At 42.4% G+C, this 19318-nt stretch overlaps 1 protein-coding gene across 1 annotated transcript in view; it reads right to left on the reverse strand.

Moving 5' to 3' along the window:
- The window catches only part of ANKH (ANKH inorganic pyrophosphate transport regulator), a 563142-nt gene that overhangs the window by 27358 nt on the left and 516466 nt on the right, over positions 1–19318 (reverse strand). Inside the window, exon 10 of the mRNA XM_069219767.1 lies at positions 7770–7893. Within this exon, the coding sequence (XP_069075868.1) occupies positions 7770–7893 (124 nt within the window). The remainder of the gene's footprint in view (positions 1–7769; positions 7894–19318) is intronic.

Raw genomic sequence — 19318 nt, forward strand, 5'->3', positions numbered from 1 at the left:
CATGCTTACATTCATCGAATATACAGCTATGTGTCTGAAAATGCTTACCTTAAAGTCTGGAGTGGCTTGCGGTGCTAAAGAGGGGCGGGGGAGCGCACGCTTGTTGGGGAATTAAAAAACAAAAACTTACCTGAATCGTTGAGGCTGCCGCCATCACCACCACACTGCTCCTCTCCTGTGCAAACACGCTGCAGGCACAGGCTCCCAGCCTGCCCTGTGGCCAATCTTGACACTGCTCAAATCAGCCTTTGCCTGGTCTACCCAGCCCGGCAACATAGTGCTGGGGTGAAGAGAGCCTACCGAGACGGCCTCCCCCTCAGTGCTCATCACAGTCTGTGGCCCCTACCCTTTTTACCTAAAAACGATCATAAACATAGTTTATGATCGTTTTTTGGTAAAAGATTTGCAGCTGCGCCTGCCAGAAGTGCTTTTGAACTGTTTTCTTTTTTGCTCATCAAGGGGCCAAACTATTCCATTTGGAAAACTCTATTTGATTCTCCTCTGCAAATTTTAGAACTGTTCCATGCCCATTCTCACCCTGGAAAGAGGTTTATGTCTAGCTTTATCAGCAGTACATCTCCAACCATTTCCCGGGTAGGGATGGGCAGAGAAAATGTTTGTGAATACCCACAAAGCCACAAGCTTCTGCGTAAAGTTTTCAGAGTATCTCGGTCCTAGTAGGTCTACATCCAAACCATGAGAGCAGATGTACATAATAATGCACCACATTGGCAAAATATTAGGAGTACACTGATTTACCTCTGCAAGGTGTTCCCCTAGATTATCCAGCTCGGACTCTCGATGTAACAAAAAAACTTGACCAGAATATCGTGGCCAAATGATTGAAAGCAAAATAGGCAGAGATTTTCTATACTTAACTCCACATATATGTACCTTGGTGATATATGTATCTTCAAGATAATATATATTTTAGAGTAGAAAGTACATAGTACAGTATATAGAGGATTATATGCTCTTAGCTTTTCAAATGTTGACCCTTGATATTAGGTCCATCATATTTTGATATGATATTCCTGTACTCTATTTTCTGAAGTACAATCTAATTCCAAATTCACATTCACTGAGTTTCAGAAGGGATTTTCACTTACACGTCTAGCTTTCTGCACACTTAAGTTGAATGCACATGTGTAAAAGGGTTTGTTGGTCTGGAACATAGTTTGCATTCTCCCTTCGCGGTTTTTATTATTGACAAAGAACAGAAAATAAATTGAAGCAGATGAGAGGTGATCATATGAAGAAGTATAGTAAGGACAGTAGGAAGTCTGTGTTCAAAATACTTTTGGGGTATTGTTTAGGAGGTTCAGTCTCATAGAAGAGGATGATTCATCTAATGTGAATCCATGATAAACAGCAAGAAAATACCCAGAAGCCTCCCTATATGTCTAATGTTAGTGAATGAAACATGAGCCATGTTTCAATGAACTGCCCAGTGGACAGTGACATAAGGGATAAAGAGATACAGCCCTGTCATACACTTGAAGGATGACAGAGAGTGCAAATTCCTAAGTGTGATAAAATATAAGCTGATTATAATAAAAATACTGATGATTATTGTAATCAAAAGTAACACAGCAATGGCATATTAGATAATTATGGGATGATTAGCACATAATATAAAAAATCTACAACTATCTTATTCCTTAGACTAACTAAATCCCCAAGATTTTTACCAATTTTCCAGTTAGGTTTATGGTAAAAATGTTATCCCATTTTTCTCTTTCTTTCTCCATATAAATAAATTCCTAGTGTGGATATAACTTTCCTGCACACCCTCTGCAACATCTGATACTTAGGGCACTTTCATACACAATATGGACACTCTCTCCAGCAACTGTTTCTAGTACAGATCGATGTAAACATTGGGCATGAAAGGTAATGACAATATTTGGGAACATCAAAGAAATATGGCTTTGCAGGTGTTCATCATATTTTTATTGGCCACCCTAAACCTAAAATTGGTAACAGACATGTAATAAAAAAATAACTTTATGCATAGAACAGGGGACAATCCACCATGCTAATGATTTTTCTCCAGTCAAAAATGTGTTGAATGTTTGGAAAACTCTGCAAATCTTTATTCTTTGAATCAGGCATTGGTCTGTGAGACTAACTTCAATTTTTACATTATGAAATTAGCACTGCTATTTAACACAACAACTTTCATAACAAAGATGTTGAAGGAATTTTGTCAGTCATGTGCAGATAGCGATGGGAATTGAGAGCCTCGTTTGCCCACTTATTGTAAAATATCCACTTTGGTATATGCACAAAACAAGAGTGAAACAAAGTAAGCAAACTAATAACACATTTTCGTGAATTTCCATTCCCTTGCAAAAGAAGGGGGCTGTTTTAATGAACAGCAAGAAAAATTATCACAATTTAATTGCAGCCTTCACTGTAAAGTTAGTAGCATAGCTCTTTAACTTTGCTCATTCTACATTTTAATCGATGAGCAGTTCCATCACTTTTATCCCTATTTTCCATTGGCTCATCAGTGACAACATTACTTCAGATGATAGAGGGGTGCCACTTCGGCAGGAAGAGACCACTCATGGTGAAATGGCTAAAATGAACCGGAGGTAAAATGTATCTTCCAATCACTCCACGCAAACCGAAAGTAGCCCTAAGGATGCAGTCTTAACGAAGCAGGTAAGGCTATGAAATGCCCAGCAGTGCTTGAAAGTTGAGGGATTACGTCGGATCCCGGTTACAGAAGCTACTTCTGCTGAATTTGTACTGGTCATTTTCTTATGCCAGCACACATTTCAGCAGTGCCCAAATGTTTGTCTGTATTCTGTTCTCAGCAGCAACATGCAGGCTGCAAGAGGCAAGGGGCCAAGTTTCCAGAGGGGTCTAAACAAAGGCCTGATTCAATTGGCTAGCATCTCTCCTTTTGTTCCAGCCTAACACTGGATTGTAGCTATCTGAAGCCTAACACCTAGAGGTCAAAGCAATGGAAGAAAACACAGGAGCACCACGTTACCACTTCACAAGTACTTAAAAGGAACAAAGATTTGGAGGCAGGTTTTTAACTTTGTTCAACTCCCTATGTAAGAGATGTGTTTGCAGTGTAAAAATGTAAGATTCATCTGTCTGTATGAGTAATTACACAAATAATGATGTGTTTGGCACCTATTTTTTTTTAAATCTAATTCTTTTATAGTGTTGGTCATCCCAGTGTAGGTTGTCAGGGTGCTTACATCACACACAGAGGCACAATAAATCATACACATGCGTAAATCATTGTACAGGCAGTATTACATAAGACAACAAGGCTTTTAACTTATAAGGTGCAGGAATCACTTATCATCCATACTGGTAGAACTTATACATTAAGAATAAATAGTCAGGTAAACACCAAGTCAGGACATAAACCCTAACCTAGTGATTGTGGTTGTCTGTACTAAGACTTTATTACTTCCCCAAAGGAACTCTTTTTTAGAATCTTAGAATAACAACAGATTGGAAAAACAATAAGAACCTAACCCCATGGCTTACAGTTTGCATGCAGCTCCTTTATGCTGATAGAGCTCTGTACTATATACGAAGGCTTGCAATTTATGAAACCAAAGTTACACAATAATCTAAGTGTCAAAAGCAGTAGCCCACTTACTTATCTAAATAAAAAACAAATCTGTGATCTGCATGCCACATGAAGTGCTTTGCAGGATGCACATTAAACCTCTATGTTACTTTATGAGTCAGAACTGTGACTAACGAAACAGAGAACTCTCCCAGAACTGTGTTATCCATTAGAGTTATTTTACCGCTATTATAATCCTTTCAAAATTGCTGGGCACACAATAAATTCTGCAGGTGTCTCAACCCTATATGATATTATAAAATGCAGCCTCTTTGTCACAAATTAAGTAATCTAGAACACTGTCACATTTGCCAATATCCTTGCAGCAGATTACAAAAAAAAGCATAATTTGACAGTCAGACTCTGCGTGTCAAACACCACTCCATCCACTTTCCTCTGCCACACTTTGTCCCCCAATTTATGGGTTCCTGGAGTATTTTTTTCTAATTCCAGCACTGATGCCCAGTGATATATTCAGGATTCCATTTGAAGCATTCCCAACTGAATTGGTGCATTAAAACGAGGGGGCTCCATAAGAGAGACAGACATGAAAAACCCAGGAAGATGTATTAGGCTAGCAAATCCTATAAGGGATCAACTCGCATGCTTCATGCATTACACATATTTTTTCTAATGAGGCAAGATGCAGTAGTAAAATCAGTAAAGACTAGGGCTGTACCTTCAAGCTAGGAGAAAGACTTCACTAGAATTGCAAGTACAGCATTTAGGGTCACACTGCATACAAGCTGACAATCATGAACCACACATATTTATTTACAGAACACACCAAGATAAGCACAGTTCCATTCCATACTTGATAAATACATTCAAGCTCTAATGTAGGGTGTCCAATGTAGGTCAAAGAACAGTGCTTTAAGTGGGAAGACACATTAAGGTGTTTCTAAAAGGGGGTGGCCAAAGATGGGTATCTACGAATACTTTACAAGAGACACAGCCTATATAATTAATGGTGTGGCTTAAAACAGGAGAACCTGAAACATGTGAGACTACTTGCTACCTGACCAGTATTTGTATGCTTCTATGTAGCTTCTGTGACTTCATCCAAACATATCACACAACAACAGGCATACACACCTATAACACACCAGACCTATTGACTTTGCTGATACTTAGTAGCACTGATTTGTATTCAATATAAGGTTAATGAGCAGAAAAAGTCATATTGTTCTGAATTATCTTTGAACATATTTGAATTCTGAAAATACGGGAGTCTGAAAATATGAGGTTGTGAATTATCCATACCAAAGCTCTATACAGTATACAGGGTAGTTTCCTTCTGGGTGTTTCAGTCACTCCCTTCTCTTAATTTTGTTCTTCAATATGTCCCTCTGCTTTACATCTGACACCCATTACTCTCGCTACATCTCAGTCTGATGTTCTCCCATCTGCATATTTCACAGTTCATCCCCTTCTTCACCGGTGTCTTTTCAACCTCTGCTTCCTCAAGCAGGTCCTTTAGTCTACTCCACTTCACAATCTCACACACCTCTCACACATGCATACCTCGACACCTGTAAACACAGCATTTTATTTTCATTTTTACTAGCTGCAAAACTTCTTTAAAAAAGTGTCACATAGAAATATCTGGGCCCTGTTTGTGCATCTCATATTACAACGTTTATTTTACAAATTAAATATTTATGTGGTTTCTAACTAATCTGTAAAAGCGGTTCATCTAATTGTGCATTTTGTAAATTGTGTATGATCACTTGTGCATTTATTAAAGAACACTGTTTAATCCATGAAGCAGAGATGGCTTCTTGTTTTCCTCAACTTCTGATAGGTAAACTAATTTGAACACAGTTTTTACTCCAAAATCCGAGGGTATATTTACCAGTTTTCACACAATGCAATACAGCAAGACAACTATTAAGCTATGGAGCATTTCTTCTGCCTCCTCATGCTGGCGCACTTGTGGCAGCCTAGCACCAATGCGGGCACCCTTATGTCATGCTGCACGGGTGACTGCGTTATGAGCAGGATTATTTTTGTGCAGGAAGGGGCACCTTCCTCAGGCATATGTGGATACTGGCATATGTGGATACTGGGAACATTGGAAATCTAATGGAGGATGGGGTACGCATATCATAGGGATGACCAGGGTTGGCCTGGGAACTGGGAAAATCCTCTGGTATCCCAATGTCATAGTGCCAACACACGCAGTAGAAGGTAATCCAGTACCAGTTTTAAGTTTGGTTAAGGAATGATGGGGGCTCTACTCCCAATCCCTAGGAAACACAGATATCTGAAGGTTCCCCTTAATGTTTGTTATGTTGCAGGGCAGGCAATGACGGGGTGTCTGAGGCTAAGGTGCAGGACACAGGGCACCTCTTATAACTATGAGCTGTGAGTACTTTTTCTTCAGCTAGAATTTTTGGAAAGGAATTTAAAAAAATATTTATTTTTCGAGAATCACATTGTGATCTTGTTTCACATGCATCTTTTGTCTTCCTCCTTAGCTTTTAAAGGTTTGTTTTAACATTTTTTTAAATCCAATTGATGTAATTGTAACTTTTTTAGGTGTGGCCTAGAGACAGCTCTAGCTGTTTCACCAACGTCATGTAATCTAACAGAAATATAAATAAACAAATACACACGTATAATTACACAGAGTGGTATTAGGTCAGTTCTCTCTATTCGTTGATCTCTTCATCCGTCATTCATATTTGCGTCCACCCACCACAGCACAGAGTATGAGGCAGTAGGTAAGTTAACTTTCAGCCATTTGCTCTCTCCAGCATTTTACTTGATCACATGTGTACATCCACCGAAAAAGAAGTGACCTTTGGTGCCATGGCTGAAGGGCCAAAGCTTTACTTTGCGTATGGTCTTTCTTTCCCTTCTTTATCTTTTTTTACCATTATAATTTAAACTATGGGCCAGATGTATAAGCAAGTGGCGCACCAGTAAGGATGCGCCACTTTCCTTGCGTCACCCTTGTCCCTTCTAACGACACCATGTGTGCACCGTATTAATAATACGGCGCACCATAGCAATCGTTAGAACAATAGCTTCAAAATTGTTTATGATATTGTGGAGCTTTGCTACACTAGCATCAAAAACGTTGACTCTGGTGTAGCAAAGTACAAGGAGGCCCATTGATTTCAATTGGTCTGCTCTTTGTAGGCCTCCCAATGCCACAACGCCTCCCTCGCATACATTATGCCTGGTGCAGGCAGAATGTGGTGCAAGGATTTACAAAGTTAAGCAATCCATGCATTGTGCCTCTTTGTAAATATGGTGCTGAGAAAATTGCCTCCTTGAGCCACATTAGCGTAAACAAAATGACACAAATGTGGCGAAAGGAGGCGCTATTCCCTTGTAAATCTGGCCCTATGTCTTCAGGATAAAATAATTTAAAGCCAACAATACCCTTTCTTTGTGTCAGTAAGAATTATATTTTCCTATGTTATGTATTATCACTAAAAAAAGGTTTTATACCTGTTCTAAGTACACTACCTGCTAGGAAGCAGCCATGCTGGTATCTTACAATTATATGGAATGGGTATTTTTTCTCATTTAAAATGTTTGTCTAAAAGCAACATAATGGGGGCTCAAAACCATCAGGGCACCAAATCACTTGCAGGTGGTTTGTGACTTTAAATAGTCATTTGCTTTTGATTTTGTTTTGGACTACGTAGTTAGATGTCATACTGTTCATCTTTCATTATATCCAATCTTGTTGCCCAGTAGCCCACGCCACTGGATAATGGTCACCCTAATACAACACATATATTACCTGCAATACCTGATACAATATTTTAATGCTTTTGAGCCTCCTCAAATGAATGGAGCTCAGCTGGTCTGAAAACAGTTCGAATTTCAATTTTGCACCAAATAGTTAAACTTTGGTTTAACAACCGTGATCTATTTAAAAAAAAAAAAAAAAAAACTCTGAGTGAAGTACTTCTAAACTTCCACTGATGCTAAAGGCAAATAGGCGAGGGCATCGTCATGAACATTAACTACCAATTGTAGCGATATACTATTCATTATCTACAGCTGAGCTTGTCCTTCCTAGAGAGGTCATGTCCCAGCTCACTCTCTCTCTCTGATGGTGGCTTTTCCCTCCCTGATTTATCGGTAATGAGTAATTAAATTTTGTAGCCCAAGTAGATGTGAGATATGCAGAAATGTAATTTACCCCATATAAGGCAACACGATGAGACTGGTGATGAGGACGATAATTCGCAGCACAGAGCTTGGTGCCAGCACAAACGTCTTCTTCAGTGTCATTAACCAGCCGGTCAAGTGTGCACGAACTGTAACTGTATGGAAAAACATAGGAAGAACAAGACAAGGAGATATCAGAGCAGTCTGACCAACAACAGACCTACGTTTGAGGTTGTACTATGTTTTAAAACAAATGCTATTGAGATGAGTAAAGCCACTACAAGTAGTAGTATCAACTAAAGTAGATGTCAAAGCAGGATGATATAATGAACATACCCTGTAGTGGTGACTAACCACTTCTAGAATTTCAGGAGATTTGGACTTAAGTTATGAACAGTAATTATTTGACATTACAGGGCAAAATGTCCTCTTGTTCTGGGTTTTCTGTAGTTTCTTTTGTTCAAGTGAACTGCTGCCACCGTTTCAGATGAAGGATGCCTTCTACGGCCGAAAAAATGCTATCTTCAGTTGTTAAATATGTTCCACATGGCAAGTCCTACAATAATTTGATGGTGTAAAGAAACTGTACAAGATTTGTTCATGGCAATGGCACCTAATTTTTAGAGCCTCATTACAAGGTCCCTTGTAATTTTGATGAGAGGCACCGGGGTCACTGTTATCCCAACTCCAACCCCATCATCAGCTGTTTTTCACCTGGAAAATGTGGCTGCTTTCCACGTGAAATTCTAAGGTGCAATGAAGAATTACCAGTGGAATAGAGCCTGGAATTTCAGATTTCCTCTGCAATACATCATTACTGAGGGGACCCTTAATGCCTCCCTTGTAATCTCTATTATTAGTATTGGGAACTTTGCATGGGCAGATTTCCTCAGCCTCACAACAGGAATATCATTATCATTACCCTAATCGGAAGGTTATAAATCATTACCTTCTCAATTCTAGCTGAATATTCTAAGAGTGATAAAATATTCTCTAGAAAATGGAGAACACTCTTCTGACACTTTAACTTTTAAAAATATTTGTATTGTGTTTTTCTGCAAACAATACATGGTGTGTAACATCACAGCCAATAACCAGTCTATATGGGAATGAATGTACAGTTGTTCCGACTGGCAACAAGACAATACAGTGGTGGCGTATTCACCTTGAGTACTCGGAAGTACTCAGAAGGAGGCATGGCAGATCACAGAATTGTGTTGCATACCACACTGGGATAATCAGAAAGGAGGGTCTTCCACACTAGCATCCATATCTATTTTGCAATATTTGAGACAGGAGCCCCACACTTTAAAGAACTTCTTTGGGATCTCTCTCGCCTTGAAGGTAACCTTTTCTGCTGCCATATATAGGTCCATTCCTATCTTTCACTCACAAAGGGTGGGTGGTTCTGGAGTGCCCCAATACTTGGCTGTATTACTTTGTGCTACTATGAGACCAAAGTTACCAAAGAGGAGGTTGGCTCTTGGAACGTCCACCTCTGTTGTTATTCCTAACAGAATAAATTTGGGATCCAAAAGCAGGGTCTCTTAGTATTTCTTCTGCTGAATTGGGCCCCTTGAGTCTGTCGGTCTCCCCTCTCTCTCCTCACCTGTATCTTGGCTTGCCGGCCCTCTTCAGTAGGTGGCAGGGACTACAAAGCCTGCTCTGTCATGTTTGGCTCCCGCAGGTTGGGTTATCAACTTCGTACCAGAGAAAGACACTACTTCAGGGTCTCTCCAAAGACCATAACATCAGAGTGCACTGTTCCTTTGTTCCCCCTTCTGCCACAACTCTTAGTATCTTGCAGGTAGGAGTTCCAGATATGATCTTTTATATCAACTGGACACAGACTAAAACATATATTTCACTGCAAGGATACAATGTGCTATCAGGGTTGTGCTATACAGAGCTAGGGCTAACACCTGAAGGTAATCTTTAAATTCGAATTACAAAGGAAAACTGGAAATTCTCTCCTGTAGACTCATGTCTATGAAGTACATTTTAGGCTATCATGAAATTCACAAAGGATATTATGACTCTTCCCTTTAATCTTTGGCAGTCACAGTTATCCAGTAGTGTTTCTGGAGCTCTTTGTGAAAGTGATATTACTCCTATGCATAGCCATTTATACATGTGTAAATGTAGGAGGTGTATATATCTGTGTACCTAAACGTAATGCATCTGTGCATTTGCACTTAATATTTTTTTCTCTACAGAGAAAATATTTGCCTGTATGGAAAAACCTCTTCCAATACAGCCCAACCAATGTTGGGGGTGTTCTCTGTCCATTCCCACACTTGACAGAAACAAATCCCCAGCCATACCAAGAAGGAGAATTTTTGTGTCCAAAGTTTGTGAATGCCCACAAGCTTGCAGGTTAATAGATATTTACCTAATTAGTCAGGCATTTACCCTCACAACCCAGCCCTGTGAGCATATTTGGACAGACATAAAATTTACATTTTTATATACATTATTAATGTAGTTTTATGTGAGTAAAACCCACAGGGTCAATTTGCATGTTTCTAAACTGCAGACACAAGTTTAGGCTCTCAAATAAAGATATCTATGCACCAATGTTACATTTAGGTCTGTATATATGATTCTGAATCAAGTCTTGAGAATGTAAGATATGATGTACTTGCATTTTTCATTTAACTACGGAACAGTGCAAAAGCTTTTACTTTCCATTCAAATTGTGGTTTATCTGTGTACATGTTTAGGGGCATATTTATACTTGTTTTGTGCTGAATTTGCATCATTTTTTTACGCAAATTCGGTGCAAAACTAACTCCATATTTATACTTTGGCGCTAGACGGGTCTAGCGCCAAAGTTATGGAGTTAAAGTCATTTTGTGGACGTGGAAACTTACCTTGCATCAATGATATGCAAGGTAGGCGTTCCTGTGCAAAAATGACTCTATGGCCTTAGCGCCATATTTAACCCCCGTGCTAAAATCACACACGGGTGGAGGAGGGGTCAAATAATGGTGCAAAGCTAGCTTTGCACCATTATTTAACGCCTGGGTCAGGGCAGGCGTTAGGGGACCTGTGGGCCTATTTCCATGGTTGAACACCATGGAATAAGACCACAGGTGCCCTCCACAGGCCCCAGGGACACCCCCACCCACATCAGAGGGATAGAGGAGTTTGGGGTACCCCATCCCAGGTAAGTATAGGTAAGTACAGGTAAGTATTTTTTTTAAGTGCCTTTGGGGGCCCATATGGCACTGGATGCAATGGTCCCCTGTGCTGGCCATTTGGGTGGTGGGCATGACTCCTGTCTTTTCTAAGACGGGAGTCATGTGGTATGGATGGTTTCGCGTCAGAAAATGACGCTAGCTGGTTAGTCATTTTTTTTACTGTAACCTGCCTAAAGTCATTTTTTGGTGCAAAACCCCCTTATTCCAGACCGCCAGCCCCACCCGACTAACTTCATTTTTTTTTTTACGCTAGCCTACCCTTTGCATTGGCTTGCACCATTCCATAAATATGATGCCCAGCTGGTGCTCAAGAATGGTGCAAGCCGCTGCAAAACATTTTGATGCAAAACTGTGTTAGTGCAGTTTTGCACCAAAAAGTATAAATATGCCCCTAAATTATTTGAAAAGCGCACGTTCCCCCATTGGCAGCTTGGTATGAGCAATTCTAAAATCATCTGGGTTGAGGAGAGTTTTTAATATTTTCTTGAACAGTCCAAAGTTCGGGAGTGGCTGAGCTCCAGCTGCAGCTCACTCCAGAAATGGGTCCCTAAATCTTAAGAAGGGTCTGCCACCCCAGTGTAGACGTTTGAAATGAGTAATTCTAGGAATACAATAATTTTCTGAGATCAGAGATCCACCGCGTACATAGAGCAATATCAAGTTTTTTAAAAGCTGAGGTCCAGTGTGATAGTAAATCTGCCTCGCCATTCATTGTACAGCGTAATACAGCAATTTGTGACAGAAAGCCAGTGTAATCAACTATGCAGTGCGTTAAGACTGTGAAGTAACAGGTATTTGGAATTTCAGTTGAGCAAATGTTTTTCTGACTTTGATTACACTGATAGAAGACTGTTTTCTTCTTGTGCCTTTTGGGGTTTTTGATTGGTTAAATTAAAACCTCCGCAAGTATGCAATTAAATGACTAAACTACAATATTTCTAACAATACTTGCGTGCAGTAAAAATTGATCAAAAGTTGTTTTTTTTTTAAAGAAAATCAACAATACTCATAAACAGTGGGAGCATTTTGTTCGTTTCTTCTGCTCTGGCTATGGAAGCTTCACCTCTTTAGTCATTTACATAACGTGCATGATTATAAAGGAATTTAAAACGGGGCTGATACATCATGAAAAAAAGATTTAAAACGCCCACGTGTCTGGATAACACTTTATTAAAAGGCTTCAGGGAGCGCTTACTGCCTTCAGCAAATCAAACATATTTCCCTAATCTGGCGTTTGTAATGACTTTAAGAGAACCCTTGTGTAACCACGAAAGAGGTGCCCGAGTTTACAAGTCCAAATTCCAAGTGCATCATATGCAGGTGTTTTCCAGGAATGCGCTCCTAAATTGCCTGTTATGTAACAAAAAAATGAAAAAAGTTAATAGCTTCTTCACATAACATGCACTGATAAAGTGCAAGTTCATCCCTTGGTGCTTCTTGACACTGAATAAAAGGCGCTGATTTACACATCAGGTGCATTGTCGCAGAGTTCGCCACGTGGCACAGAGGGGCGGTTGGCGCAGGTGGGCGAAAGGGGCGTGCCCTGCCGCTCAGAAAAGGAGAAGAATGGAACACACAAGCAGTTCAGTACAATAAGAGGTGTGTGTTTTTCTTTGCAGGGCATGTAACTGCGCCTGTGCTGAGCGAGGTTCTCACTTGCCCCTGAGGCACAAGCGAGAGTGCTTATGTAATGGCAGGGGTATGTCCTCTTGTCAGTGCTAGTGGTATAATCAGCCATGGGGCGATTTGCGTGTGGCTCTGGGCGGGGTCAACACAGTGCCATAGGTTTCAATGGAAGGGGGCAGGTTATTTAAACACTGTCAACGTGCTACAGGGTGGTTGTTGGTCCTTAGGGGATTTCTCTGAATGTTTTTGCTGTTTTCTCCCAGTCTTTTGCTAATTCAATTTGTGAAGCCTTAAGGCTCTGGGCACTTTCCCACTGTACTGTTGGGGGAAACTGCACGTGCCCTGCCTACACATCTTAGGAGGGGGCGCTTACATAATGGGTTCAGGTGCTGTACCCTGGAGTGCCCTGCAAAATGGCGCACCAAATACCTGGGGTGGGTACAGCCCTGGCTACTAGTGGGACGTTGCACTGTTTGTGCTACCCACTAGAATAGCCCAGGAAAAATGTATCGGGCCTGCCAATGCAGGCCTGTGGAGGTGCAGTTGCACATGGGCTTATGTTGGCACTACTATCATCATAGCCAAAACTGAGAGGACCCCCTGCTACCACTACAGCACCCTCTGAAGGGTGGGGCAGGTGGTAGACGGAAGACTGGGCAGGTACACAGAGGTGTCCCATCTCCAGTAGAAAAGAAACCCTGAGTAAGTTCTCCCTACCTAGTGGGGGGTTCATCTCTTCCCATAGGTTTTTGATGATTACCTACCTGGTGGCCTTGGGCCCTTTACCCTGTCACTACAGTGTGGAGGTGGGTGTGCTTCCTATATATATGAGGAAGTAGCGCTGGCCAGTATGTGCATGCATGCCCACTGGCGTGCCAAACATGTGCTGAGCCTGTCATAGCAGGCCTATGTGTGCACTTGCCCCTTTGGCATGTTTAAATATGTCAAAGCAGGCCGGGGTATGTACACTAGCACCTATGGTGCTTTAAACCTGTATCCACCCTGTAGTAGCAGGCCTGTGTGAGCGCACTAGCACCTGAGGTGTTTTTAAATATGTATCCAGTCTCTCAAAGCAGGCCTAGGTGTGCATACTAGCACATATTGTGCTTGAAACATGCATCCCACATGACTTAGTAGGCCTGTGTGCGCACTTGCACCTATGGCGCTTTTAAACATGTGTCCAGCCTGCCAATACAGGTTTGTATGTGCGCAACGACACATATGCCCAGAGAGTGAAGAATACCCATGTGTGTTTTCACTACATAGGAGAGCTGGTCTTCCATAGGTTAACATGAGGGAAGTGTTACAATTACTTCTAGCTGCAACAGTGACTTGCAGCAAAGCAGCCTCATATTGTTCACTATAATTAGATTTGTCTTGACAAACCCCTTTCTATGGTAAAGGTGGTTATGTCAATAATTATGGAAAAATGCCACTTCTAAAAAGTGGGCATTTATGTGCCCTAAAGCACTTTGTGTGCCTTTTAATTCAACTCGAGTACACACTGAGGGATAGAGGAGCACATAAGTGCATTCCCCAATGACAGCTATAAAACTTGGGCACACAACTAGAACAAAGACATCTGCCATATGTGGGCCTATATGAGGGGGAGGGTCCGACACATGGCCTCTCGGAGCCAGATCATGGCCCCACTAAAGATTAAGATCTGCAATCCACAGTCCCATGGCAGACAGGACTGAAATTTAGGGGAGACATCTGTGGTTCAAACGGGAACCCACTGAAGCTCCCCCAAGTTCAAGGGCACATTACAGTATAACTAACTACTGGTGCCACATTGCAGAAGAGAAGAGATACACAGGCAGGACCGTGGTGCACACTGCCAGAAGAACCTGTTATGCACAAAGGAGTAATTACTCACCTAGAAAGGGACTGTGCACTCTTCCTGCATCGTGGCTGGCCTAGGCAAACTGGTTGCTGCTGTGTGGCATTCTGATGTGTGCTCTCCAAGGGCTTGTTTGCTTGCCCCCAGTTCTCTGTGGAGGTCTCAGGGACATCAAATACCTCCCGCAAGGGACATACATCTTCCACCTGTGTCATCTGGAAAGTGGTGCCCTCATAAGTGCCAACATTGTCTGCTGGCTGTCACCTGGTAGCAGCAGTGCGGGTGTGGAACTAAGTATTGCACCTGCAGATGGGATTTGCATGGTGTGGAGCCTTCAAAGTACTGCCCGCATTCAAGGAGTGTGGCCCTTCATCATGGAGCCACGACACGCACAAGTGTCTTGTTGGTAATGAGCTAATTCATCGGTTACGAGACCCCGCAAGGCCCACCTTTGTCGAGCGTGCCGCATTTCTCTCATGCGACACCCGACTACATGCTATTGTGTGCACTGTGGGATTCACTGGATACACCCCTCAGAGCTGGGGGGTTACTCGGAGCAGTGTTGCATTGTACCTCGTGCAGCACCTCTGAACTTGCGTCTCTCTGGGTAAACTGGAATTGCCTGCTGTGACTCAAGTCAACCATGCACCAGACATTGTGCCTCATTCCAGGGACGTACGGGATTGGAACTCTTTGTGTGTGGGCCGGAATTGTCTAGTGCAACTCAAGTCATCGTGAACCAGATGTTGTGCCTCATTCCAGGGAGGTACGGGATTGGAACTCTTCGTGTGTGGGCCGTATTTGTCTGGTGCGACTCAAGTCATTGTGCACCAGACATTGTGCCTAATTCCAGGGAGGTACAGGATTGGAACACTTCACGTTTGTGACTAAAATTGTCTGGTGTGACTTAAGTCATTGTGACACAGACATTTGCCTCATTCCAAGGAGGTACATCATTGGTGATTTTCCGTGCCTTTTCTGATTTGTCTGGTGCGGCTCAAGTCATCACGCGCCACACGCTGTGCCTCATTGCAGGGAGGCATGGAAATTGGCTACTCTTTGTGGATGATCGGAATCGCCTAGTGCGACTCAAGTCATCAAGCAACACACGGTGTGCCTCCTCCCAGGGAGGTGTGGATTTGGTAACTCTGTGCGCAACTTGAACTGTCCGGTCCGACTAAAGTCATTACGCCCCAGACTTTGTGCCCCCTTCCAGGGAGGTGCAGAAGTGGTAACTCTTTGTGTATTGGAGTGCCTGGTTTGGCTGGGCGCCATTGTGAACAGTGTGTGCCCCAAAGTGCTTTGCAGACCAGGGCCCACACCGGGAGGCACGGTGCAGAGACTCCTGAGGGAACTTTCTGAGTGGTGGCCAGACCTCCATTTGTCGACTGTTGCCTGATCAGCCGTTATCTCTGTCCCCCCCCCATCTTAGCTAAGAATCTGGAATAAGTGTAATTACGTCCACTAGTATCCGGGGAAATGGTGCGCTCATCTCTGGCTCATAGGTGGGGCAGGGTAGTAGGAACTGGTTGGATGGTGGGGGAAGATTTGGACCCAGGGGGGTCTGCGACCACGATGACGACTAACCTTCTGGATATCAGTGCACCCCATTAGGGTGCTGGGAGAGAATGTGTGAAAGTGCATGTTATACTAGCCTGCCTGATATCCACAGCACCGCTTAACGGTGCGTAGTGAGTGAGTGGGAGTGATTGCCAGTGATTGACTACTCCGCCCGGTAGTGTTGCCGTACGCGTTGATTCCTTCTCAGAGGACTATCACAGTGACATTGGGTTTTACTTGTGCGGCCTAGGCCACAGAGCTATTTAAAAGTGCTGCATTTCCCTGCATGTACACATTGCTGCTATAGTTCTGAACCGGGGTGCACCCTGTATCTGTGTGATATTGAATCGCTAGGGTAGGTCTCATGCTGACAACGTGTTGGCACTTCATGAGGGTGCTGAGAGAGAAAGTATTACTTTTCTCATGTGCGCGTACTGCTAATGTTGTTTTAACACAACTGGGCTTAGTACTGCTAGTGATATTTCTGAATGTGATTTATGCCCAGATTTATATAATGTTCATGTTGTGTTAACTAATGTGTGTGTTGAATACAAACGTTATTTACGTTCACCTCGTGTGAAGTCCCTTTTGTGACACGCAGTGTATTTGTTGTGTGGTAGTGCTGTGCCAAAGCTTTACACATTTCCCCTGTAAAAGGCAGGACTGCTCTCTGCCGAGCTACACAAATGTGAGTGCAGGTTATACAGTGAGTGTAATCACCCACCCCTGATGGGAGTGGTAGGCTCTGCCTGGCTAGGGCCTCACCTCAGCCAACCACAATGCACTGCCTCCAACAGTGGTGCATTCTGTAAAGAAACTCATGGGCTCCACCCTTCTTTTTTTTCAGCTCACGATTGAGGTTTGTGAGGGGGTGTGGAGGACTCCAACGAGCAGATACACTCACCAACCCCTACCCAGTTTTTTTTAACACCCAATCAGCAGTGAGTAGAATTTCATCAGAAGAGCAAATCAGCAGTATCCCTGCTTACTGGAGTGCATCACGTACAGCGCACTTGGGAGAGTCTCTCCCTCGTGGTAGTACTCCTGTCCTAGAAATCTGCAGCATGCCACGGTACTTTTCAAGACGAGGCCAGGAGCTGGAAACCCCTATAGTTATGAAGTTTCCCAGTGTCCAACTTAAAGTTCAGTTCTTTACATTTCTATTTAGAAATCACCATCTCTTGCATTCGTTTGTGTTGACTGATACAAGCCACGATGTTTTGTCCCCATCAGAGGCCTCGATCTTCATGCACTAAACAGGGCATCTTTTAGCCTTTCTTGTTAAGCTAAACATGCTTTTGGCCTGGCATCTCAATATACTAACATCATGCTGCTATTGGACTACTGGTGCTGCTCACAGTCCCAGCCAGCAACTTGTTGAATGTGGTACTCTACAGTGTGTTTTCAGACAAAAAACGTAAGGAGTGGTATTACATTCACAGATCTGCATTGGCCCCAACGTCCTGTGACTATGATTAAATGAATTACTGTCCCCGTTCCCAAAAATGAATGTGTCCTTGTGTATAATTCTTCATTTCAATTTCAGGAGATCTTAGCTTGGAAGAATAAGCTGTTGTGTGTTCATATAATGGTCTGTTATGCAGTTTTATTACTTCCTCTAATGGCAGTGAATACAACTGCATGAAATAAAGTGCATTACCGTTTCCAGCTTTCTGCTTTTATTTCTGTTACACTGGCCCTTTGAATAATTTGGTTTTATTATAGATATTATTATTATTTTGACAAATCAACTGCCTAATATTGTAAAATACTATTGTATTTTAAACAATAATTGAAGCATAGCTCGGTACTACAGTAACATCACCGAGCAGGACTCGGTGGGAGAACATCCTCAAGGATACATGACTGTTGTACAGAGCCAGACAGGATGTGTGTTTTCTGTTCATTATATGACCGCTCTCAATAAAGAGAGCCTTTGAGGGATTCGAATAATTGGGATAAATGTATGTGATCTAACTCTTTTATTGGGAACTCGTTATCATGATTTTCAGGTGTGGCCTAGAGACTGCTTTTATTTAATTGCTTTCTTTTTTGGGTTGTACAGAAAGAGAACATATTTACCAAACACAATTACCTGCACTCTTGCAAAATCGATGAACGTAATTACGTTCTACCACTTTGTAAGTTCACCATCCGCCACTGGTGGCACACCCTTTATTGGGCTCATCGACGCCAACCACTGCAGCGTGCCCCGTTTGCAGGAAATAAAATCGGCGTTCTGTGCAGGCTTGATCTCCCACCCGTCTGCCTTTCAATGTAGAGAACAGCAGCTCTCAAAGGAAGGGGTAGGATCCCCATGCAGGAAGGAAAAGTGAGTGTCTGCACCTGTTATTGGGATGACGTAGCCCTAGGGCATTTGACCTCCTCCCCAAGGTACCCCACAACTCTGCAATCCGTGAGTCTCCAGACAGCTTGCTTGCCCTTGTGTCTGTAATTCAGCAAGACCACCAGGTCGAAGGCACTCTTTCATTTTTCATCTAGCCACTCTTCATGCAAATCAGGCAATGTCTCTTTCAGATCGCGCCTGCGCACATTTTGAGCTGCCACCATCGATATTACAGAAGATGCTGCACTAACAAAAAGAGGGTTCAAAAGTTTGTTGCACCCTAAAAGAAATTTGCGCGGGACCTTGCTCAATGGTACTCATTCTGCTAACCTTAGAGGAAAGAGAGACTAAGTGGATTTTTGGGCTTCAAACCTTTATCCATGAGGTGAAGCATGAATTCCACAAGTGCAGTCTTTAGTCCAGTGACTCACCAGATCCAGCATTGTGATGGGGATGGTCAGTAAGTAGGAGACACTGCAGCGTCCACACTTGCATCTGCTCTAAACATACATTCACAATTCAGAAAACTGTAAATTTACCCTGTGGTTTTCACCCACAGAAAAATACATTAATATGATATAATTTTATGTATGTGCAAATGTGCTCATACGGCTGGGCTGTGGATGGAAATGTCTGACTAACTAGGTGAACATCCATTAATTTGCAAATTTGTGGGCATTCGCAAACTTTGGACAGGGAAATTTCCATCCTTGTTATAGTTTGAGATCTGTTTCTGCAGACTTGAAATTTTGGGGCAGTTTTATCAGGGCTTTGCTCTGACGCAAAGTCACAAAAAGTGACTCAAACTTGATGCAAAATCTTGATAGACTATGTACTAACAAGGGCAAATCTTGAGCAGCCCAAAAAGAACTCAAGGTAGCGCTTTACATTAATTTGTGCTATTTTCCATCAAGGAAGCATCTCAGGTTGGGTACATGAGAGTTTCCATGCAACCACCCTTGTTTTTGTACTCTAAGCTCTATCAACTGAAAATAATAGGC

This window comes from Pleurodeles waltl, chromosome 2_2, assembly GCF_031143425.1.
Source record: "Pleurodeles waltl isolate 20211129_DDA chromosome 2_2, aPleWal1.hap1.20221129, whole genome shotgun sequence".
Classification (NCBI taxonomy): Eukaryota; Metazoa; Chordata; class Amphibia; order Caudata; family Salamandridae; genus Pleurodeles; species Pleurodeles waltl.